Below are 25,222 nucleotides of genomic sequence, written 5' to 3'. Positions count from 1 at the left end.
TATATATAATGTTAAGTTTAGAAAATCAATGCACTTATCTTAATACTGAAAATGGAGTAGAGAACACCAAATACGGCTAAAAGTTTAGATTTCTTTATTCTAGTCAAAATTTTGGATAGACTAAGTTCATCTTTATAAAGTAAAAAAGATAGAAAATTATAACTTTAAAGAAAACAATATTAATTTCTTTAAAATGAAAATAACGTTCTTTTCTAAAAGCCCGTTTGGGATGGCTTTTGAAAAACCAAAAGGAGCTTTTGAGAGCCAAAAGCCGCTTTTGGACCGTTTGGCTATTTTTGTTTAAAGTGCTTTTGAAGGTTAGAAGAACTTTTAGAGGAAGCTGGTTTTTTTAGCTTCTTCCAAAAGCACTTCCGGAATGGGAAGTGATTTTAAATATTAATTTTTAAACAAAAATTAAAATAGCTTTCTCCAAAAGCTGTTCCACAAGAAGCAAAAGCTAAAGTAACAGCCGTGTCAAACGGGCCCTAAATAAACAAGGAAAAAATATAGTTTAAACCTGGCATCCAGAAGATGCAGAAGCTCTGGCGCTTCAAGGGAGGCTTCTTCTTGCTATGAAGCAAAAATGTACAATTGGAAATAAATATCTGTTTTTCATTTATAGGAGAAATAAGTTATGTAGAAAAACTAATATTAATTTACAAAGTGATTACTTTATTGATTTTGGAGCTTCTAAAATCTAAATGCATCCGTAAATTTCCTATCCAAAATTTAAATTTAAAAATATTTTTCTATGCATTTGTAATAATTTAAAATGGTCCATCCAACTGTATTTATAAGCTTGCAAATAAATAAAAAATGTTAAATGAGCACAAATGAACCACTGAATATCAAATTTCATAGGAGTTTTAAAATTAAAGTGATGCATAATAATTTTAACGCAGATTTGAATGATTTTCAATTTTTTTAAAGCATAATTGCATGCAAAATATCAAGCAAAAACAATGCTTTAAAATTGAAGCCCATTTGAGAACCTTTTTATCTTTTTAGTAGTGTTGGACAAAACTCTCGGATCGAACTGAACCGAATCGAGTGGTTCTTCTTAAGTTAAAAACCCAAACGAGTATCCGAATCGAAAATCAACGGGTTTCGTTCAGTTCGATTTTCGGTTCTAGATCAAGAACCGAAGAATTGAATAAGAATGAATCTCGCTAATTTTTTAAATTAATTTATTTTAAAAAAACCAAATTATTTTATTTTTTCTAAATAAATTTGCTAACTAGTTAATTTAACTCAAACCCAAAAATATGATTTTCTTATTTCTAATTTTCAGTTCAAAGCCAACTTAATAAAATATACCTAAGTTTTATTCAAATCTGTTACTCTATCGTAATGCCATGTTATGGAGAAATCTAATTGAAACTCAATAACGCTTCTCTTAATTATTGTGAGTTTACTATCTTATTTTTTTCTGTGATTTTAATAATCAAATTTATGAAGAATTCAGCAAAGGGAGATACAAAAGACACATAAAATTGAACTACGTTATTTTGTAAAAGTTAAAATTGAACATATCATTAGCTGACTTAATGTAGTTTTGTAAATATTAAAAAAAATTAATTATAATACGGAACCGAATGAAATCGAACCGAATTGAATCGAATGGAACCAAACTCGAACCGTTCCATAATTAAATTTGGACCCGAGAGTTCCACTTACTAAATACCCGAAAAATTCGGGTCCGATTCTAGTCCAGCCCTACTTTTTTAGTGTCAACTTGAATTTTTAACTAGGTTTCAAGTAGGGGCAAACAAAAAATCCATCAAATTTGATTTGGGTCACACTCGTCAATATTTTGATTTTGAATCGAATTAAAGTAAAAAAATTATTAACCGTTCGATTTAGGTTTACAATCGAACATATTGGTAACTAAATAAGTCAGCGTAAAATTATGGCAGTTGTACATGACATAGAGTCCGTTTGGCAGAACTTTTAAAAAATCAAAAGCTATTCTGAGACTAATAAAGTGTTTTTGAACGGGTTTAGATAATTTTCTGGACATATTTTTATTTGACTAAAAGAGTTTATAGAGTAAGTTGATCTAGGACAACTTTTTTATTAAATTTTTCTATAAAAAGTAAAAGCAAAAGCCCTAATTTATTTATTTATTTTGTTTTGTTTCCGAAAATTCTACTAAAAAACACAAGGGCCGTTTGGCCTCCATTTCGTAGATATGAAAATGGGAGAATAATGTTTTTTTTGAAAAATGAATAATTGAAAAAGAAGGAAAAATTTTCGATTTAAGTATAATATTATTTTATAAAAGATTGAATGATTGAAAATGAGAGAGAGAGAAAAATAAAATGTAATGAAATTTAAATTAATGGAGGCCAAACGGGAGCAAAACTTTATAGGCCCGGTGGCCTCCAGCTAGAAATGGCACATCGAGCTTCACTTTTTACGTAGACAGATCGGCCCACCAAAAAATGTAGCCGGGCCCTCTACCCCTGGCTATTTCCTCAAATAACGCTTTCACAGACGAGAAATGGAACAGATCAAGCTGTAAAAATGTCAGCAATATGAAGCTCTGTACTTTCACTGCATATTACTTTTTGATCACTCTGTATTCAATTGAATAGATGAATGAACAGACATGCCCGGTTAATCAAGCTGGGCCTGGATACCAACGCAATCCACGCCACGAGACTCGTCAATGACTACTCATTGCGTCATGCACACCAAGTGTTCGATCAAGTGTTGCACAGGGACACAACCCTATGGACCGCTCTCATCTCCGCTTACGTCCAATCCGGACCGTCTCATTGTTCCCATGCAATCCGCCTTTTCTCGATCATGGCCCGGGAGCAGGGTCTGGATAGTCGGCCGAATCACTTCACCGTCACTACAGTTGCCCGAGCAGTAGCTTCTGCCCCGGAACACTTATACATGGGAAAATCCCTCCATGGATACGTCATCAAATCTGGGATGATGTCGAGAAATGTTGTTGTTGAGACTGCTTTTACGGATATGTATGCGAAATGTGGGGATGTAGACTGTGCACATAAACTGTTTGATGAAATGAATTCGAGAAATTTGGTTACGTGGAATGCTATGGTTGCTGGGTTTGTACAAAATGGGCTGGAGAAAATTGCGTTGGAATTATTTGTGAGAATGAAGTGTTTGGAGAATTATTTTCCTGATGAATGTACTATCTCTACTGCGTTATTAGGTGTTGCTAACATTCAAGACTTGATTTTTGGTTTACAGATTCATGGTTACGCTATTGTAAGTGGGTTAGATTCGAATTGCTTGAATTCAATTGCTCATATGTATTTTTGCTGCGGTCAAGTAAACCAGGCTGAGAAACTTTTTGGTGGGGTAGAAGGAGACATTGCTTCAAAGATGATAAAAATTAGAGGTTTTGTTTATAATCAAAGATACTGTGAGGTATTGAAGCAATTTTGTTTGGATAAGAATCCTGCTGAGATTTTCAATTGGGATTACACGATAATTCTGCCTATTTTAACTGCTTGCACAAAGCTGTCTTTGCTCAGAGTTGGGAAGCAAGTTCATAGCATTTTTATTACATTGTTTGGTTCTTGTTTTCACTCTAAGTTCTCAGAGGATGACAACGTAATTCTAGGAAGTGCATTTATCGACCTGTATAGCAAGTGCAGCGTTATTGATGATGCTCAGAAAGTTTTTGACCATTGGATGCCCGAACGACGGGTTTCTCATTGGAATGTGCTGATATTTGGGTACATATATAATGATTTGATAGAAGATGCTAGGAGATTGTTTGATGATATGCCTGTCAAAAATGTGGTTTCTTGGACAAGCATGATGACAGGGTATGCACAGAATGGTAGGCCCCAAGAAGTCCTAAAGTTGCTGGATAAAATGTATAGTGATGAAGAAGGATTTAAAGTAGAAGGAAATTGCTTAACATTTGTGGTTGGCCTTGAATCCATTAGCCTTTTATCAGAGATAGAGAAGGGAAAGCAAGTACATGCAAAGATCATTCGGAGATTTATTAGTGCCGATACTTGTAATGTGATTGTTGGGACGGCTTTGGTAGACATGTATTCAAAATCAGGTAATATGAAATATGCTAAAACAGTCTTTGACAAGATGGTTGAGAAAAATACCATTGCATGGACTTCTATTATTACGGGATATTCAGTTCATGGACTTGGTTTTCATGCCCTCAAACATTTTCAGCAGATGATGGAAAAAGGTATTCAACCAAATGAGGTGACATTCATTGCTGTATTAACTGCTTGCAGTCGTTGTGGTTTGGTGGAAGAAGGATTGCATTATTTTGAACTGATGAAGACCAAGTATAATCTGATGCCCAGGGAAGATCATTTCACCTGTCTAATGGATATGTTGGGACGCCTAGGCAAGCTGGATGAAGCATGGCGCTTGCTAGAGGAAATTGAAGACACCGAATTGGGAGAAAGATTCCCGTCTGGTACCATTTTGGCAGCACTGTTGGGCAATTGTCATGTACATGGCAACGTGGAAATAGGCAAGAAGGTAGCTAAAAAGATGTTGCAACATGGAAAACAAGTTTCTACTACCCATATTACTCTTTCTAATGTTTATTCATCAGCTGGAATGTGGAATGAAGCATTTGGAGTAAGGATGAACTGGAAGAAAGACGGTGATGAAAATGCAGAGCCTGGCCTTAGCCGAATCTGCACTCATCCACAGGTTTATTGATCTGGAGTTCTGGAGGTTTTAGAAAAGTGCATATTTATCTCCTTGAGTGTCACCTTGGAAGAAATTGTTTATTCTTGGGTTCTGGTGGTGTAGGATCATTTATCTCAGCACCCTAACAGAGCAATTAATTTAGAGAACCCGTCATTTGTTAAATATAACTGAATTAACTTTGGTATTTGATGAATTTGTTTCAGCCAAGCAAAATTGCTATTATGAAGAAATATGCTTGGTTTACGAGTATATTTTGCCCATTTCTCCTCAAGGACAACTTAAGCGGTTGAGACAAAGTCTTACAAAGACAAGTTTCAGATGCAATATCAACATAGCATGTTAGAAGATGGAGAGTAAGACCAAAATTAATGTGATGAATTAAGTTGTATTGGATCTTTTGGTTGACATTGCGATGTAGCAATGAACTGAAAAGGATGAGGAAAGGAAATTTTTATTACCTACCTTGAATTTATTGATAATAATAGTTTATGGTATCCAAATTAAGTGGTAAAGATGCAAGTTCAAAAATATTGGCCATGTTTAACGTTATACGACAAAGTTATTGAGAAAATACTGAAGAAAATCAAGTTGTGCAGATTTCTGAGGAACTACATCATGTTCCATATATATCAGTTTGACTTAGCTTTGTATGAAAAATCAGGCTCTGATGTACAAGGAAAATTCAACAGGCTCGCCATATTTGAAGTCTATGATGGGGACTACAGGGAAATAGACAGTTGCAACCTATTGTTTTTATGTTCTGTATGGATTTGTTTTTTGCTTAACCTTTGTGTATAAATTAGGAGTAAACATCTTGTACAATCTCAATTCAATCATTACGAATTCCTTGGTATCCAAGATAAAATAGTCCTCTTTTATTATGGTATCAAAGCTGGAGCTTTGAACCTCTCTTTCTCACCAATGGTGTGAATCTTCTTCTTCATCAAACCTCATTATGGTTGAACCTCACCAACATGCAGATGATTTTTCCAATCCCTATTTCCTACATCATGGGGAAAGCCCTGGACTTGTTTTATTCTCACAACCATTAACCCATCATAACTACCATTCTTGGAGTAGAGCTATGTATGTAGCCCCTTTAGCCAAAAACAAATTAGGTTTCATTGATGGCACCATAAAAAATCTTGTTGAGACTCATGAGAATACTCACAGAGGCAGAGGTGCAACCACATGATCCTATCTTGGATCACAGACAGTCTCTCACTTGAGATTGGCAAATATATCATATTCTCTGACTTTGCATCAGAAGTGTGGAGTGAGCTCAAGAAAAGATTTGCAAGATCAAGCAATAACATGATCTTCCAAGATCAAGCAATAACAGGATCTTCATGCTTGAACAACAGCTGTCAGCAACTAAATAAGGAAAGAATCCAATAAGTGTATACGTTTCCAAGTTGAGTAGCTTTTCAAATATTCAGCAGCAAATTGTGGTGCTGTTTCGAAGCTGAACAAAAGGCTAGAGAGAAGACTGATCATGTAATTCCTTATGGGATTGGATGACACCTAAGTCAACCTAAGGAACCGGATTCTAATGAAGGATCCGCTGTCCTCATTAGATAATGTATTCAACCTTGTTTTACAAGGTGAGGCTAATCATGAGCTTACTAATCCTATCCAAAATGTTGCGGAATCTGTAGCAATGCCAATCAACAGTGGCAATAATCTAAACCAGAGGAGAAATGCCAAGGAAAAAGTAACTACAAGGGATCAAGTTCTAAGGACAAAGCACCATGTACGAAATGTGGGAAAACAAACCATACCGTGGAAACTTGTTGGGAATTCCATGGATACCCTCCAAACCACAAATTACATAAACCAAAACCTAGAAGCGAAACCAAGCAGAAGCTGACCAACAATGTATCCTCTAGTGAGGGCTCGGGAGTTGTAAGTCTGAACATCTCACCAGATCAGATACACCATCTCATAGCCCTTTTGAAAAACTAAAATTACACCTCATTCAATAGCAACTCAGAAAATCAAGGAATAAATTTGTCAAACAGCAATTATAAATTTTTTAGTACTTTACCTATATCCTTCAGACACTCTTTAAGCTGTACAAATACCATCACCAGTGGAAGCACATGGATTCTCCACAGTGGGGCAACTTATCACATCATAGGATCATTTGACCTACTTGTGTAGAGAAAGTCTCTGCAAAATGTCTCAATCAACTTGCCTAATGGCACTACGGTACCGGTTTCACATATAGGGACAATTATTAATTCTTCTACTCTTACTCTAAAAAGTCCTATACGTGCTTAACTTCCATGACAACCTTATCTCTACAAGTCAGATTAGTCGAGATCGAAATGCTTTTTTTCATTTTCTTGGCTAAACAATGTTTTATTCAAGAGCTAAACAACTGGAGTACGATTGGAGTTGCTAGAGAAAAACAAGGACTCTATTTTTTAGAGAAGAGCCAGCTCGGGGACAAGCTACCATCTCACCAATATGTAGCCAACTCTTCATCTGTTTTGACACCAAAATTGTGGCATTTTTTATTAGGATACACTCTGATCAACGCTTCAATTTGTTGCATGGTATAGAGCCTAATATCCCTCTTTTTGTCGTCAAGCATCAATGTGAAACTTGTCATATTGCTAAACAAACCCATTTGTCATTTAAAAAGAATAAAAAATTTGTTGATACACCTTTTGATCTAATACACATGGATATTTGGGGCCCTTTCTCTTTTAGTTCATTCAATGGTGCTCATTACTTTCTTACAATTGTTGATGATCATAGTCGAATGTCATGGATTTACCTCATGCATTGTAAGAGCCAAACAAGGAAAATCATAGAGAGTTTCTTCAATTTTGCTGAAGATCAATTTCAATGTCAGATTAAAGAAATAAGATCTAATCAAGGAAAAGAGTTTCAAATGACTGAATTCTTTGCTTTAAAAGGTATAGTTCATCAACAAAGTTGCATCTATACCCCTTAACAAAATTCCATTGTTGAAAGGAAACGAGGAGGAGTTGGGGTAGGGGGTTGTGATTTTCCTTTTTGCTTTTTTAATTTTTAAGTTAATACGAAAAATGAGATATGTCCAAATTGCCCTTGCTGTATTTGGGAAAGATAATCAGATTTTTAATTTCTGGGGTCAACTGACGGATTTTGGGGTCAAACAGACAGAAACCGTCATTTTGGACTTGAGCTGCATATTTTTTAAAGGTTTGGTACTCACGATGGCACAAATCAAAGGTTTGGGCAAAGTCTGCTAATAAACGAAAGGTTTGGAACTTCGGTTGCAATTTTCCCCATATATATATATATATATATATAACCTGCCCATTAAGTGCTATCATCACTATGGATCCTGGATTGGTCCTCATCACTTTTGTCGCATACGACCTTAATAACACAAATTGTTCTTTGATAGTCTTATTAATCAATTATTTCTCATATCTTCTAGCTTTCCAAGCTACATTTCGAGTAATATTTACCTTCAAGTCTTCCTTCACAATTGCTTGCATGCTTCTCGTTTTCCACTCTGGATCTACCTTGAAATGCTCAATGTACGATGGACTATGAAAATGTAGGTACAATGACGATTGTATTGATCCCTACTGCATGTGTGGTGAGGCGTATATGACTTCACTTGGACCGTGTTCGACTTATTCATCTTTGAAGCTCATATTTTTCATTGGCAATCTGATTTACAAATGGCCTGAACTCTATTTTCATCATTCACCTTACACTTCACATTATATTTATTTATTACATCGTAAGATCGAATTGCCTTCCTAAATTCGTGTATAGAACTGAACAACTGAAAGACATGAAGCTGTGAATCCTACATATCTGTTTCAGCCATAAACTCTGGAAATCGATATCCAACCTCATCATCAGATGACATGTTAGACAACAATTCTTTCGATGATGGACATTCCAAATCATCGACATCCTCTTATTCGTTCTGTACCACTACATCATCGTCTTCTCGTTCAGTTCCCCTTTCATCACAACGTACCTCAATTCCTTCCATCACATTACTATCGAACAACCTATCATCTTCACAAGTCAATAAGATGTTATCTGAATCATTGAAGTCAGGGTCATCCTCCATATCTGTCACAGGAACAAGAAATTGAAAATGATTAACATAACATGCCGGAGAATAAAGAAGGTGGTAATCACGCAAGCCATTGCATTTTTTATTTATGAAAGTTTGAAGGTAGTATAATTACGAATGCAAGCTTCACATGAATGTTTAATATAGAACCTCAGACACCAAAAAACAAAGCAGGTTTTTGGGAAGAAGACCGGAAACATAAAAGGAATGCACCACCAACATTTTCTAATGCGCCAAAAAAATTTGTTCTTTACCTCCGCGTGGACCCTCCATGTGGGAGTGTTGAAAACACCAATGTTCGTGGTCGGGGTGGGGCCTTCGACGATGATGTAGGGTCAGTTTCAGGTTATTGTTCACGACGTGTAATGGAATCGACCAGCCAAGCCTCCAGCTATGCATTTTCAGGAGGCTAGGGTTCTAAATCTCACGCTTTAAATGTTATAAAGGGTGACGCGTGTTTGGGGGGGTTTGGGGATTAATGACATGGCAGCACTATGTTGAGTTGGAGGGAGTTAATGGCTAAGCGTCGGAGCCGTCTTCCACATAGGCGAAAGTAATAGACGAAATTAACCCGGTGAGTGATGGAGTGCAATGTTACAAAAGTTGAGTGAGTGATAGGGTGCAAAGTAAAGTTCGGCGAGTGAAACGTGACACTTTGTAAAGTTCAATGAGTGTTGAAACAATTAACTCCAGCATACAATGTCCCGTAGCTGAGAAGATCCACTAGGCAGCGACAGCAACCTGGCTATCTCCAAGATTTCCATTGTTGACATGTAACTTCTCTAGCAAATCCACATGGTTCTCCTACTGCACAGCAAATGGATGAAGGTAAATCTTATTCCCTTTCCTCTGTTTTAAATTATGATAACATGTTCTTAGCTCACCATAGTTTCAGCTTAGCCATTACCATGGAGCCCGAACCCACTTCTTTTGCCACTGCTAACCAGTACTCTCACTAGAGAATAGCCATGCGAAATGACCTAACCGCTCTTAAAGCAAACAACACTTAGGAATTGGCCATACCATCGAGAGGCAAAAAGATCGTGAGATGTAAATAAGTGTTTAAAACAAAACACAAGGTAGATGGTACCATTGAGAGGTACAAAGCACATCTTGTAGCCAAGGGATATACATAGAAAAAGAGGGAGTATTATTTCGAGACTTTTTTCCCGATTGCTAAAATGCCCACAATCCGTTGCCTATTGGCCATTGCAGCTTCTACAGGTTGGTCTCTTTACCATCTTTATGTCAATAATGTCTTTCTCTAAGATGATTTGGAAGATGAAGTTTATATGTCATTACCACCAGGATAAGGTAGAGTGGGGGAAAATCGTGTATGCAAGCTGAATGTCCATCTATGGTTTGAAATAAGCTCAAAGGCAACGGAATCACAAGTTAACTTCGGTCATCACCAAAATTGGGTTCACACAATCCAAAGCCGACTACTCATTGTTCTTCAAAAAGGCGAACACCTTTTTCACTGTGATGCTTGTTTATGTTGATGATATGGTGATAGGGGGAGACAATGAGACTGAAGTTCAACACTTGAAAGAGTACCCAAGAAAACATTTCAAAACAAAAGACCTTCGATGATTGAAATATGTTTTGGGGATAGAGATAGCCCGCTACTCAAAAGGGATTTCCATACGCCAAAGAAAATATGCATTGAAAATTTTACAAGATTGTAGATTAATTGGAGCCAAATCTGTTCAATTTCCAAAGTAACAAAATTTGAAGCTAAACGAGGAGGAAGGACTCGAAGTCGCTAATGCAAAGGAGTATAGAAGGTTAATTGGTCGATTGTACTTAACGATCACATGTCCAGATATCTCTTACTCTGTGAAAGTCTTGAGTCAATTTCTAAGCCAACCGAAAATGGCCCACTTGATAGTAGCTCTTAGAGTTGTGAGATACATGAAAGGATCTCTATCACAAGGTTTATTTTATCCAGCAAACAACTCGCTGAAGTTGACAGCGTTCTACGATACCGACTGGGCAGTATAGTCGGAAGCAAGGAGATCAATCATTGGTTTTTGCATTTTTTTTAGAGATGCCTTGGTCTCTTGAAAATCAAAGAAACAAAAAACTGTATCTCAATCATCAATGGCCTCTACCACATGTGAATTGGTTTGGTTTTGGAGCCTCTTATAAGACTTTTGTATAACTCTCAGCCAACCTGTTCAGTTGTTTTGCAATAATCAACCCGCCATTCACATTGCATCCAATCCAATTTATCATCAAAGAACAAAACACATTGAGATTGATTGTCACATAGTTCGAGAAAGGATCCAAGAAGGTTTATTGAAACCATTTCACATTTCTACAAATTTACAAGTTGTTGATATTTTAACCAAGGCAATCAGATCTAGACAGTTTCATTATTTGCTAAACAAGATGGGTATCCACTCTATAGCTTCTCCATATTGAGGGGGATTATTGAGAAAATACTGAAGAAAATCAGGTTGTGCAGATTTATGAGGAAGAGCTACATATGCAGTTCCCTATGATGGGGACTACAGGGAAATAGACAGCGGTAGCCTATTGTTTTTATGTTCTATATAGATTTGTTTTTTGCTTAACCTTTGTGTATAAATTAGGAGTAAACATCTTGTACAATCTCAATTCAATCAGTACGAATTCCTTGGTATCCAAGATAAAATACTCCTCTTTTATTAATAGTCAAGAAATTAAGCAAAAACTATGAATGCATACAATAGATGCTGTATTTCTAGCAACTCCAGGACTTATATCCCTGGTAAAGATATGATCATGGTTTCAAAGGGAAATCACTACTTTATATGTAGCTATCTAAGCCACTGTGATGGGGGATCAAAGATTGCATTCTCTGCTTCTTGAGGAAAATCTTCTTCCTCTGTGTCAAATTTTCTGGGTTTTCCATGATGGTTACTTTGCCAGCCGTCGTGAATAATGTTTAGAATGAGCGCCTTTGTTACAAAAAAAGGTACACTCATAATTTTACGTCATTTCTAACTTTGATGCATGCAGTGTTATGAGTTTCTTGTTAAAGTTCAAACTGTTGTGAAATCATATCGTTTAGGGCATGCTTGGTTGGAAGAATTTGTATCTATTAGATCTACTAGTGCAAAATATATAACTTGCTCCATGTTCCATGTTCCAAAAGTTGGACTTGCTTAAGAATCAAACTACTCAATTTGACAGGCTCCAATGCCTTCATCGCTTTTCACTCCAACTTTGTAACCTCGACTTATTCTTGCCTTCAATTGCAAAGATGGACTTTGTTTTTTAATTGGAACGTATGCTCCATGGCTTACATGAGATCAAGCCGTTTAGCGACCATCTTTTCTTTGTGTGCCACATGGACTCGACGAGGTCTAATGAGCCACGTGAATGACCTCATAATGTCCAAGTATTAACTCAAAAAAAGTCTTAAATCTCAGTCTGAAAATAAGACAATATGCCACCAAGAACTGAAGGAGCTTAATAAACTACATTCTACATGTTCAACCAATGGTGCAAATGGCAAAATTGGTTCCCACATTTTTCTCTCTTAATACCTCACATCCCTTCTAATTCTCCCCTCCATCTCTTCATTTTCCGCGGAAATTTCGTAAACAAAACAAAACTATTTATTCTTTTCCCTACATAGATTTGTTGAAATGTTAATTTTATCGTGAGTCAAAAGATTTTATTGTTTTAACATTCCCTTCATCTTCAACATATCTTTGGTGCTCTTTTGATTGATTGAAAAACATTTTGAAAAATAAAATTTTCATAGCCCTTTTGTGTAGAAAATTTTGAAATTAATTGGAATATTTGTCGGTGAAGATTGCAAATGAGCTGTTTTTCATGTTTTTCATCCCGTGAAAAGAAATTATCCAAGAATAATAGTGGCAGAAATAGACGGCCACCGCCTGCCACCCAACAGCACAGAGAGCTGCCGCCTCAGCGACGGCCGCAGCCACCACAATTACAATCTCAACAAAATTCCAAACCACAGCTTGGTAAGAATATCAGTTTTAATATTTTAAAGATAATAATCATACTTTCATAATCTTTTTACCCTACGGAGAGGCAGAATTGAGATATTTATGAGAGAATCTTTGCACGTCAAACAATATATAAATTGATAAGTTTCTCTCTGCTTAAGTTTTTAGATTAGGTGATTCAATAGAAATCCGGAATTCAATTATCAACTCCACCTATTTATGAAAGTTATTCATGTGTCACGCATTTGATCAAGAACGAGGCTGGCTTGCACACAAGGGTCAATAGAAGACAAAATTCAATTAAATTTGTTTGTCGTTCTTATCGGCTTAAATTTTTAGACGAGGGTGCTCCCAATACTTGCTGACATAATGATAATGGTTGCATTCGATGTAATTAGGATAAGTATTTGGACATCATCATGCAAATTAGACACTGGAATAGCAGTCAGTCTTATTGCTATTCAATCAAACTTTAATATAATCGCTTGTTGATTAGATAAATATAAGGATTATATATTTTTCTTATTATGCAGAAGACCCTAGAACGATACAAACAGAAACTACAAATAATAAAACTACTGAAAAAGGAGGAGGCAACAATAACATTGCAGCCCAAACTTTCACCTTCCGGGAGCTGGCTACAGCAACGAAGAATTTCAGACAAGAATGTCTTGTCGGAGAAGGTGGATTTGGAAGAGTTTACAAAGGTCACCTAGATAAAACTGGACAGGTAGTCTTACATAAATTCAAAAAACTTGGCATATTTCATTTAATTTCTTTCAACAAGCTGATAATAGGTCGATTAATCTAGATAGTAGCCGTGAAGCAACTTGATCGTAATGGACTACAAGGAAACCAAGAATTTCTTGTGGAGGTTTTGATGCTGAGCCTTTTACACCACCAGCATTTGGTAAATCTGATAGGATATTGTGCCGATGGAGAACAAAGACTTTTAGTATACGAGTACATGTCATTGGGATCCTTGGAAGATCATCTACTAGGTACTATATATATATATACATTATTGCATTTCGAGACTTGAACATTGAAGAAATTTGGTTTACGGCATGTGAAAATATACTATTCAACTGAGAAATTTGGTTACTTTATTTTTCAGATCTTTCACCAAATCAACCACCATTATCTTGGTTCACAAGGATAAAAATAGCCTTACATGCTGCAAGAGGTTTAGAATATTTGCACGATAAGGCCAACCCACCTGTCATTTACCGTGATTTAAAATCCTCTAACATCTTGTTGGACGAGGAGTTCAATGCAAAACTTTCCGATTTTGGACTAGCCAAGCTAGGACCAATAGGGGATGATTCACATGTATCTTCAAGGGTGATGGGAACATATGGCTATTGTGCCCCGGAGTACCAAAGAACCGGTCAATTAACTGTAAAATCAGATGTTTATAGTTTTGGCGTTGTATTACTGGAGCTAATCACAGGAAGAAGAGCAGTTGATACTACAAGAAGACATGAACAGCAAAATCTAGTAACCTGGGTAAGTTAAATCCTCTTTTCTTTCCAGTTTTTCTTCACAAACATAGACATTATTACATTTATTGTTTGAACTTGAATTCCTAGTACTATAATACTAAGACAAAACTCTTGTTACAGGCTGAACCGATATTCAAGGAACCGAGTAAATTCTCAGAACTGGTTGATCCACTGCTAAAAGATGATTATCCAAAGAAAAGTTTCAATCAAGCGGTTGCTGTTGCAGCCATGTGTCTTCAAGATGATGCATCGATCCGGCCTTTAATGAGGGATGTTGTTACTGCACTTAGTTATCTTAGTGGACCTGAAACAGGATTGGCTTCGGCTGTTTCGTCTCCCTCGCCTTCTCCATGTCCATCTCCTCAGAAGAATGAAATTACAGCAGATGAACGAAAGAGAGCAGTTGCAGAAGCCATAGAATGGGGCTCGAATTCAAGAAACAACGTGAAAAATCTAGCCTGATATCCCATATGTGGTTTTGGTTTTCATTATATGTGTGAATAGTACAAACTAAGCAATGTTACTAGTCCGGTTAAGGAAATAGGGTCACTAGAGGTTGACAGCTAGCGTAAAACTTTGTATATAACAACATGAATTCTCTAAGTGTGGGGTTTATATTACTTACACTAGAATGAGAATCAATTATGGAGATGATGAGATGAATGTTCGTCCCATAAGAAAATTTATTTGCGACATTCTGAAGGCCACCAAATTTTTGTTCTAGATTCTGAAAGCCAAAAGCTAAACAAGATCCCTATAAGCCCTTATTTCGGTGTAGATTAAAAATTAGATTTTTAGTTGATTTTGATAAAAGATGATGAAATATATGATTGAAAGTTGTGAATCCTATAAAATGTGTTATTCAAATCAATTGTCGAGTCTGAATTGAAATTTTTAAAAGCTTTTAAACTTCACAAATAGGGATTAAAGGATCCCATCCCTTGAAAGATAGTTTCTTCCCTCTTAAACCAAGTATCTTCGATTGAGATGGACTGGGCAAAGTTTGTCTATATCCATCTCGACCATTAGAGCATGTTTGGTAAGTGAGGAGGTTTATCATGAGTAAATAAGTATATTTCAAAATAAATATTTTTTAATTGATCAAAGTAGAAAATAAGATTTTTTTTTTTAACACTATAGCAATAATTACATAAATAAGTAACTTTTTATTTAAAAGTGATAAAAATCTAATTTGCTTGAGTGTGTTTAGAAACAAATTTACTTAAATTATTGCTTTTTTAAGCTTAGCCAAACATGAAATCTTGATGACCAGTTTAAATTTATGTCGAATTTGACATTACACTAATCTTATTAGCACTTGTTTTAGCCCAATTCTCTAAAAATTCAATTTTTCCTAAACTCATTTTCCTCCATTTTTTTAAATAAAATAATTTTATAAGAATTGGATTTTCGTACTTTTTAACTATACATTTTCTAAAAAATCACTATTACAGAACTCATTTTTCGCAAAAAATAGCTCAAACATAACCTTAGCAATTTATTAGTTTCATATTGATAAATGAATGTGCAGCTAAAATAACAGTCTGACTTAAACAAGAGAATTTTTTATGTTTGCACAAGATCATACTTATTTTTATGTTTTTATATCAAATGCAATCGACATCTCTATCTTGATCTCGATCTCGATCATGATCACTAAATAATTAAATTACTCATTTATTTATTCGATAAATATCTATGTTATTTTGTGTGCAACTATAAAAGTTTGACACATTACACATGAAACAATTCATATGTTGTAGGGACTATGATACGCATTGAGACGTGCTTAGAATTGCATGTACGATATTTTTGCTAGTTTTTTGGGGTCAAATGTTAATTAGTCTTGATAAGCTCTACTTTTGCATATTGAATTGATAATAGTAAAAGTAAGAAAGAAAGAAATGATCATATTATTAAAAAAAAAAATTAAAAAGAAAAGGAAGCCTTAGATGTCTTGAATTTAGAAAAGAATAAGTATATGCCAACCAACTACCAAGTTCTGAAATGATACTTTCATTTATTTATTTATTTATTTGATGACTATGGGTGTCCGGTCAACTTACGTGTACCTTGACTAATTTCACGGGAATTTGAAGTTTACAGTTGAGTACTCACTTCAATAACCTTGAACTAGTGACCATTGGAGAGCAAACTCAATATGTGACCATTGAGCTTTCCTTTTGGGTTAATGATACTTTCATTTATGCCACCAACTCTTTTTTTTTTTTTTTTTTTTTTTTTTTTTTTTTTTTTATTNTTTTTTTATGATTCTTTATTCATGATTAATTTCACAGCATCTTCAAGGGCATTTTGGTACCCCTTCACGTGTCTTCAAATTGTTGTAACACGGACAACATTCCGTAAGTTCTTGGTCGGAAATATCTTTGTCAACAGTAGTTGCAAAAAAGCTAACAGGGCTTTTTTATTAGAGGTTGCTAAGCACTTTCGTTCACGGGCACTTCCATAATCTAAGACAAAAGGATAATCGTTCAACATGATTTAATATTTTCAATTACAGTGTTAGGGCACGAAAACGTACTTTATGTAAAGTCGAAATAAAAATGATTTTTTTTTTTTTAACGTCTATTTCAAAGAATCAAAGCATCAAAGAGTTCTCTAAGTTTTCAACGACCTAGATCCTACACAAGGAACAAAATGTGAAGATTTGTAAAAATACTATCTAAAATATATTTAGACAATTCATAATTTTTAACTTAGCAAAACATCGATGATTGAAATGGAGGAAATTTGTTTTATTTCCTCCATGTCAATCATCGGTGTTTCGCTTATAAGTTAACCTTGGTGGAAATTTTTCGTTCTAACTTGTGCTTGAATTTTATTTTGTTTTGAAGGGAGAATTAATAGAAATTTAAGAATTGAACTTGGTAAAAATAACTTCGTTTGGTAATTGTTTGTATAGAAGTCACCTACCATAATATTAATTACAAATAATTAAATTGACAAGTATTTCTAATCAATCTTTGGTAAGTAATAAAGTCCCTTTGAATTCATGTAATCAGATTCTTGATATATACATGCATTTTCTTGATATTATGGTAATAACATAATGTTGAATTCAATATACTTTGAATACGTTGGATGATTTCTATCATTGTAGCTTAATTTTGTTTAGATTATCTAAATTTGTTTAAAGATTATGCAAGAATTAATTTTATACATTTGTATTTGTCACATATTTGACATATAGGGGATGTAATTTATTTAGGAAATGTAAACTTTTATTGCAACGGATAATAATGGATTTAATTTTATCTACACAATTAGTGCTCCAATGAAATTAATTGGGATGTTTTATGTTTATCCTCCTCTAGTCAACCAAATAAAATTAATCTGTTTTTTTTTTTTTTTTGGATATTCAGGTATCCACCTTACAGTGACTAGATCCTAGAGTCTACACCTTGACCTATCAAGTTGCAGACAAGTTAAAATAAAATAAATTATATAACCGAATTTATTTATAACTAAAAAAGATTACTTCAAACAAAAGTTTCACTCTAAGGAAAAAATAATAATACAAATATTCATTTATAGGTTAAAAAACTCATATGAGTAAAAAATCACTTTTAAGAAAAATTATAAAAATTCACTTATAAGTTAAAAAAAAAAAAGTTGCAAACTTTATATATATTGGATGAATTCCTTCATAGTAGCTTAATATTGTCTAGATAGATGGGAGAGGAAGAGAGAATGGAAGGGTGAGAAACTAGATGCTATGAGATCTTAGATGGACATGCGACGTATTCCAATGAGCATGGTGGCGACGACAACAACTGTGGACTATGGGCAGTGATGCAGTTCTTGGAGAAAGCGAGTAGAGAGAGATGGGAGGAGAAGAGATAACGGATGGGAGCTGGAGAGAAAGAATAGATTAAGAAATAATTAGGGTTAGGAAATGAAGATGATATTAAGTAAGGTGGATATGTAAAATAATTTAATCTTTGTAATATTATTATTAATATTTTTACTAATTTAATCTGATTTTTGTATATAAAAACTTTAAATCTGATTCTTGAAATGGAATATTGAAAATGAGTAAATGTAACCAATGCTCACTGAACTTTAAACTTGTTACTGCTTATTCACTCATCTTTCACGCGTTACCGAATACTCACTCATCTTTTCATATAGTTACCCATTCACTACTCGTTTCTTCAAATAATTGGACAATTTTTGCGGCAACTTTCCGATAACTTCTGACCATTAAGACTGTCGGATTTTGATACCGTTGGAAAGCCCACGATATCCTCTTCAATTATCACCCAAAATCTCCCTATAACTCCAAGGGATTCGACCGGAAAATTGCTACAAAAGTCGTCAAAAAAATCTGAAAATCTGCCGTGATTTTTTGGGCGACTTTTGAAGCAATTTTTCGACAACTTTCGACCACCAAAACTGTCGAATTTTGATACAGTTGTAAAACCCACAATATCATCTTCAATTACCAACCAAAATTTCCTTATAACTCCAAAGGATTCGGTCGGAATAAACCCATAAAGTCAGCATCCCAAACTGTCCAGATTTTCGCCTTTTCGAGATACTGACTTTGTAGATTTATTCCCACTAAATCCTTTGAAGTTATGGAGAAATTTTGGATGGTAATTGAACAAGACATTATGAGTTTTTCAACGGTATCAAAATTCGACAATTTTGGTGGTCGAAAATTGTTGAAAAATTGTCGCAAAAGTCGTCAAAAAATTTGCCCAGATTTTCATATTTTTTGGGCGACTTTTGCGGTAATTTTTCTATCGAATTATGGGGAGATTTTGGGTGGTAACTGAAGAAGATATCGTGGGCTTTCCAACGGTATCAAAATTCGACGATCCTGATGGTCCGAAGTTGTCGGAAAGTTGTCGCAAAAATGACCCAATTATTTGAAACGACGAGTGGTGGATGGGTAACTATATGGAAAGATGAGTGGGTATTCAGTAACGCGTGAAAGATGAGTGAGTAAGTAGTAATAAGTTTAAAGTTCAGTGAACATTGGTTAAATTTACTCTATTGAAAATTCTGGTTGGATGTAATTTTCACTTTTTAAGCCCCTGTTTGATCCTTATTAAATTAGATTACATTACATTCCATTTTTCTCTCTCCTATTTTTAATCACACAATCTTTTATAAAATAATATTACACGTAAATCGAAAATTTTTCTGTCTTTTTCAACCACTTATTTTCTTAAAAAATACTTTTCCTCTCATTTTTATTTCTAGGTAATGGGCATCAAATAGGGGCTAAATTTATATTAATGCAACTGGTATCAAAATGGACCGTCCAACTTTATCTTGAGACTCGGGCAGAGAAATGACCGAGGCCCAACAAAAAATTGGGTCCAGAACATGACGCAGGAGAGCCGAAGATTCAGATTTCCCTTCCCAGATAATCNAAATGACCGAGGCCCAACAAAAAATTGGGTCCAGAACATGACGCAGGAGAGCCGAAGATTCAGATTTCCCTTCCCAGATAATCCGTTTACGGATTTGTGGAAACCTTTCGTTCAACTTTAAGAAGAATCGTTCCAGGAAACATGTAACACTCTTCCAATCATCGTATACCCAAAATTTTTCCTTTTCCAGAAACCGAAGATTCCACTCCATAACGATTCTATTAACAATTAGCAAGCTATTTCACGTTTGACTTTTGTTTTATGAAATTACACGTTCTGTTCTGCTCCGTTATTTTCTGTTTGTCAAACACTTTTTGTAATTAGTGTTATCTGGGTGTAGTGTTTGTATTTTAAAATTACTGAAATGGGATGTTGCTTAAATCTATATGCGCCATTCTGAAATTATTGGGTGAATTGTTTTGGCTTCCATTCTCTGTTCTTTCAAGATTTTTTGCATTTTTTTTAATAATGGTCGTTTGACATTGTTTTGATACAATTGCGCTGAAAAAGCGTGCAATTTTTTGTCAGATTCCTGCATAATATGAGATAATTTGTTGACCCAGAAGCTTTTAATTGTGTGATTTTTGGAAATAAGAGGTTTTTTGGTTGGTATTTGGAGAGAGATTTAGGATTCCCAAAAGAAGAAAAGTTAACCTGTAGTGGGGTAATTGAAGTTGAAAATTCATACTTATATCGGACTTTAGAGCAATGAAAAGTGAAGTGTGGAGATGGGCTGTGGGATTGTTCTATATATTCTTAGTTGCAACTATATGGATTGCTGCTAGTTTTGTGGTACAGACTGTTGTAGATGAAGGTGCGTCGCCATTTCTTGTAACATACATTTGCAATTCGATGTTTGTTGTGTATATTCCTTTAGTTGAGATCGTGCGATATTTGGAGGACAACTATGGAAATATATTCTTCTGGTTAAATAAGAATAGTCGTGTTACGCAAGAATTAGGAACTTCAGAGGAGGTGATTCTTCTCGATGCGGGTGGTCAAGCTGACAGTATAAGCACAGATGTGGTAGCACAACAAGAACAAGTGGATCACCATGAAGCAGAAGTTATTTTCACAAAAGGTACAATTGCCCTGGATGATAACAATACAGGATTGGATGCAAAAGGGCGATGGACACGTAGGAGAGTTGCAAGAGTTAGCCTAGTGATATGCCCATTCTGGTTTCTGGCACAACTCACATTTAATCTTTCTTTGAAGTATACTACGGTTACGGTAAGAATTTGTATTTTGTCCATTGGATTGTCCAAACTATTCTATTTGTAATGTATGATTGAGTTCCTTTTTCCTGCATGTGTACAGTCCAATACCATCCTAAGCACTGCCTCCAGTTTGTTCACCTTTCTAGTCGCTCTTGTATTCTTGGGTGAGAAGTTTACTTGGCTGAAACTGATCAGTGTTCTGCTTTGCATGGGAGGAACTATAATTGTCAGTTTAGGTGACTCAGAAACAGGATTAAGATCAATTGCTTCAAATCCAGTTCTTGGTGACATTCTGGCTCTTCTATCTGCAGGCTTCTACGCCGTGTATATTACCCTTATTCGCAAAAAAATGCCTGACGAAGATGATTCAGAAAGTGGCCATGCCAGTATGGCACAGTTTCTTGGATTTTTAGGTTTGTTCAACATCTTGATATTCCTTCCTGTTGCGCTCATACTTGACTTTGCTAAACTGGAGCCATTCAACACTCTTACCTGGAAGCAATTTGGTCTAATTGTGGGTAAAGGTATGTCTAAGTAAGATTTCTAGTGTCGGAATTGAATCTTCGATTTGTTCTTTAATTGCTTCAAGTCTTATTTTGAATAGCACTCTTCAACTCATTTATGTGCTTTAGCCTCTGACATAGATGCTTTGCAGCATTTCTGAAGTCGATAAACTCATTTCGCGTTTCTATTAGGATATACGTGTATTTTTGTTGGGTCTTTTTTAATTGAATATAATCATTTCTTGATACCATAGTATCTTATACATTGGAAATCACTAGAATTAACTCATGTTGATGTAATGAAAGAGCATCATAGCATAAACTTTGAAGATATAAGAAACAATAAACTCTTAAAGCTTGTTTGGCACAGATTTTCCCAAACGAAAAATGATATTTTGAAAAATGTGTGGTTAAAAAGTGGGGCAAAGTTGTGAGTCCCATAGAATGTGTTGTTAAAAATTATTTTGTAAAATCTGTGCAAACAAGTCCTTAGTTGATGTCAAGAATATTACATTGGTCTAGTGTCATAGGCTATAATGAATTGACATGGACACATCGACACATGATTTTTGAAAAAAATACTGACACGACGTCTACACGTTGATTAAATTCTTTAAAATTCTTCATTTGCACCGTATAAATTTAGTTTTATTCTTGTTATTAAATTTTTCAGTTGAAGTATTTTAAATATGAATACTTATTTGTTATTTAGTAATGACTTTTAATTGAAAATATGTAATATTTCTGATAAAGAAAGAAAAATGATTATGGTAGAGTGTTTGAGAAATGTCCATGTCACTCTGGTTGAAGTGTCCGTGCAACACATTTTACAGGTTTATCTGCCCAATTTTTTTCATTTGTACTGAGGCATATTTAAGTATTAATAAAAATCAGATCTGTATCTTCTTTTCCCTCATGGTGAGTTCATCCACCACGGTTATATCTGAAGGGGTGTTGTTCTAGAATGATTTTCTAACTGAACATTGCTAGTCTATCTGGGTTCTCTGTCTGTCAAGCATGACAAAATTGGTCATAACCTGAAGATGCACACAGCTAAGAAATTGTCAATATTATTCATGCTATTTCGTGAGTACACTCTCTTCCCATTGATCTGTTGGAAGGAAAATAAATCACAGGAGTGCGTATCTTGAAGAGTGTAAACAGGACAGAGAACAAAACTTGATATCTGTCTTACTGTAACTGCAATTCACTCATCAAAACCAATTCCATCCTGCCACATTTTTTAACATAATACCACAATTTTGAACTTATCAAAAGATGCATATCTTCATTCATGAGAAAGTGAGTTGGATTTATTTAGAATCCTTATTGTTACCAGAGGTAGAGGCTTAGAGCAATCCAAAGAGAGATGCTTGGGATTGAATACATAAATTGTTTTTCTTCTCTGTGCATGGTCTGGAGGTGTGTGGAAATCAAGTCTTTTTGTAACTGCATCAAGTCATGTTATGGTCTACCCCTTCCTCTTATAGCATGTCATGTTTGAATTGCTTTGCTCTCGTAGATGGGATTCTCTTTTGGTATGTGCAAGACACGTTCCTACAATCTAAGTCCTCATCATAGTTTATCCTCAAAATTGTGTCGCTTTTAACTGTTAGATATGTTATCATTTTTTTCCTTTCCTATTGTGATCATGCATCCATCTTAATCCATATCTGAGTCATCTTGTGGAAATTTTATGCTTTAATGACTCCACACTCGATGTTGCCATCCTTTGAACAATGGAGTATAGAAGCATTATAATTGTTTCCTTTGAACTTCACGAGTCACTTTATATACTTGCAAACGTCCATATTCAGGTTTGCTGGATAACGTGTTGAGTGATTACCTATGGGCCAAGGCCATCCTCCTTACAAGCACCACTGTAGCAACAGCTGGTCTTACAATTCAGGTTCCTTTAGCAGCTATTGTGGATTCAGTGACCGGAAATGCACCCCATCTCTGGGACTATATTGGAGCTGCTGCTGTAATGGTTGGTTTTGCCGGTATTAACATTCCTTCAGAAGCCTGTTCTGGAACTAAAGAAGCCAATCTCGAACTAGATAATGGAAACCTCGAACCATCTGGCCAACAAGGCTTATCGAGGTAAATGATAGGCTCTCCATTTCATCTGTCAAATAGTACAGTTAAGATGTATTGTACAATAATTTTGTTGAAGAAAATGAATTGCAGAAAGTTTATGTAGTTTGATTCATTACTACTTTTGGATGGATTCGGCAAAGATGGACTGCCTTTACTGTGCAATTATACCGCGATATAGAAACAATATTGGACAAAAGAAAGAAAATATGAATGCCATTTGCCTTTTCGACAAGAAGTTGATTTTTGTTATTCTTTGTGCTTCCTTTTCCCCCTCTTTTAGCTTATGTGCATGGATTTGGAGACGTGTGACATGATTTTTGAAAAGTCAAAAGAAGCTTTTGAGATCTAAAAGTTAATTTTGGACACATTCAACTAATTTAATGGAAGTTTTTTTTTTTTTGTTAAAAATAATTTTAGATGAAGTTGGTCAAATGTGACTTCCTTTAAAAACACTTCGAGAATAGGAAATTCTTTTGAAATTTAATTTTCAAATAAAAATTAACTTAGATTTCTCCAAAAGTTCTTCTAAATAAAGTAAAAGCAAAAGTTATGACAAACATTTGGACAGGACTTTTGAAAAGTCAAAGTAAGCTTTTGGGATCCAGAAGTTGCTTTTGGACTCATTCGATCAATTTTATGAAAATACTTTTAATTATAAGAGCTTTTAGATGAAGTTGATTTAGAGCATATTCGATAGTAATTATGAGGATTGATTTTTTGATCGTTAGAGAAAAAAATGGGTTTTACTTATGAGCGAAGAAGTAAAAAAATGACGGTTGGACTAATGAAAAAAGTTCAAAAAATTGATTTTTTGGGGTGAAAATTTGCTATCAAACGAGGGTAAACTATGAATTTCTCTAAAAGTATTTTTAGAATAGAAAGTTATTTTAAAAATTAGTTTTCAAAAAAAAATAAAAAATTAAGTGTATGTATGGTAGTGATTAAAGTTAGATTTTTTAATATATTGTGAGAGAAGTTTTTCAAATGTATGGTCGAAAAGTCGTACAATTTATGAAAGATGTGGTTAACATTAATTATTTGATTTTGACTTAGATTAAAATCTGATTTTTAATCTCTTCCAAATTAGCTCTAAGTAGCCTCATTTAATAGTTCATTTGCAATAAGCAAAAATAAAAATCATGCCAAATAAGCTTTAAATATGCATATTGTAGACACGTAACCTCTACTTCTAAAGGAAACCCAACAAGATATTTTGATAAATTTCTATTTTCCCAAAAGTTACCCTAAGAATCAAATTGCTTAGAAATCAAGTATGCGTTNAACCCAACAAGATATTTTGATAAATTTCTATTTTCCCAAAAGTTACCCTAAGAATCAAATTGCTTAGAAATCAAGTATGCGTTGTCTTTCTCTAGTAACATTTTACACATGGCACTCATGCTTTAAAGGCATAAAAGAAACGATTGTAGTAATCAAAATGAAAAACGAAAATGATCATTTACATTTTTATTTAAGCTACGTGTTCTTCTTATTTATAAATTATTTATAAATATTCAAACCATTTTTTAGTCACAAATTCATAAATACAATTTACTTATCGATCGAGAGTTTCTATTACATATATAATTCAAATCTTTTATACGGATCAATTTTTAATTTATATAGAAAATATATGTTTGTCAAGTTGAAATGTCAAATGTGTACCTAATTTCTCTCATTTTAAAGTCATTTTGGTCTAGAAGTGTTTTTAAAAATTGAAAGATATTTTTAAAATTAAGAAAACTTTAGAA

At 34.6% G+C, this 25,222-nt stretch overlaps 3 protein-coding genes across 3 annotated transcripts in view; all 3 read left to right on the top strand.

Annotated features, from left to right (window-relative positions):
* LOC111371041 (pentatricopeptide repeat-containing protein At1g11290, chloroplastic-like) overlaps positions 1 to 5,604 on the top strand; it is a 7,741-nt gene extending 2,137 nt beyond the window's left edge. Inside the window, exons 2-4 of the mRNA XM_022992962.1 lie at positions 2,610 to 4,674; positions 5,308 to 5,423; positions 5,478 to 5,604. Coding sequence (XP_022848730.1) covers positions 2,610 to 4,674; positions 5,308 to 5,423; positions 5,478 to 5,604 — 2,308 coding nt within the window. The remainder of the gene's footprint in view (positions 1 to 2,609; positions 4,675 to 5,307; positions 5,424 to 5,477) is intronic.
* A 6,980-nt stretch (positions 5,605 to 12,584) lies between these two features.
* Positions 12,585 to 14,921, top strand: LOC111371040 (probable serine/threonine-protein kinase PBL26). The gene is made up of 5 exons (XM_022992961.1): positions 12,585 to 12,753; positions 13,272 to 13,468; positions 13,550 to 13,739; positions 13,856 to 14,247; positions 14,364 to 14,921. The coding sequence occupies exons 1-5, from the start codon at positions 12,585 to 12,587 to the stop codon at positions 14,703 to 14,705; spliced, it is 1,290 nt and encodes a 429-aa protein (XP_022848729.1). The 3' UTR covers positions 14,706 to 14,921.
* Positions 14,922 to 19,665: 4,744 nt separating this feature from the next.
* LOC111371350 (uncharacterized vacuolar membrane protein YML018C-like) lies at positions 19,666 to 23,706 on the top strand. Its single transcript, XM_022993282.1, has 3 exons — positions 19,666 to 20,881; positions 20,969 to 21,392; positions 23,189 to 23,706. Exons 1-3 carry the CDS (start codon positions 20,357 to 20,359, stop codon positions 23,476 to 23,478), a joined length of 1,239 nt encoding a protein of 412 aa, XP_022849050.1. The 5' UTR covers positions 19,666 to 20,356; the 3' UTR covers positions 23,479 to 23,706.
* The last annotated feature ends 1,516 nt before the right edge of the window (positions 23,707 to 25,222 follow it).

Source organism: Olea europaea, chromosome 22 (genome assembly GCF_002742605.1).
Source record: "Olea europaea var. sylvestris chromosome 22, O_europaea_v1, whole genome shotgun sequence".
NCBI classification, from domain to species: Eukaryota; Viridiplantae; Streptophyta; class Magnoliopsida; order Lamiales; family Oleaceae; genus Olea; species Olea europaea.
The sequence above is the reverse complement of the archived record's forward strand: the minus strand, read 5'-3'. Positions and strand labels throughout refer to the sequence as shown.

What these genes read in the sequence shown, in the direction of transcription:
- LOC111371040 (XM_022992961.1), top strand. Translation starts at nt 12,585, where the DNA reads ATGAGCTGTTTTTCATGTTTTTCATCCCGTGAAAAGAAATTATCCAAG. An exon ending in AAATTCCAAACCACAGCTTG is followed by an intron (nt 12,754 to 13,271) that starts GTAAGAATATCA and finishes CTTATTATGCAG; the next exon opens with AAGACCCTAGAACGATACAA. An exon ending in ACCTAGATAAAACTGGACAG is followed by an intron (nt 13,469 to 13,549) that starts GTAGTCTTACAT and finishes CGATTAATCTAG; the next exon opens with ATAGTAGCCGTGAAGCAACT.
- LOC111371350 (XM_022993282.1), top strand. Translation starts at nt 20,357, where the DNA reads ATGAAAAGTGAAGTGTGGAGATGGGCTGTGGGATTGTTCTATATATTC. An exon ending in TGAAGTATACTACGGTTACG is followed by an intron (nt 20,882 to 20,968) that starts GTAAGAATTTGT and finishes GCATGTGTACAG; the next exon opens with TCCAATACCATCCTAAGCAC. An exon ending in TGGTCTAATTGTGGGTAAAG is followed by an intron (nt 21,393 to 23,188) that starts GTATGTCTAAGT and finishes GTCCATATTCAG; the next exon opens with GTTTGCTGGATAACGTGTTG.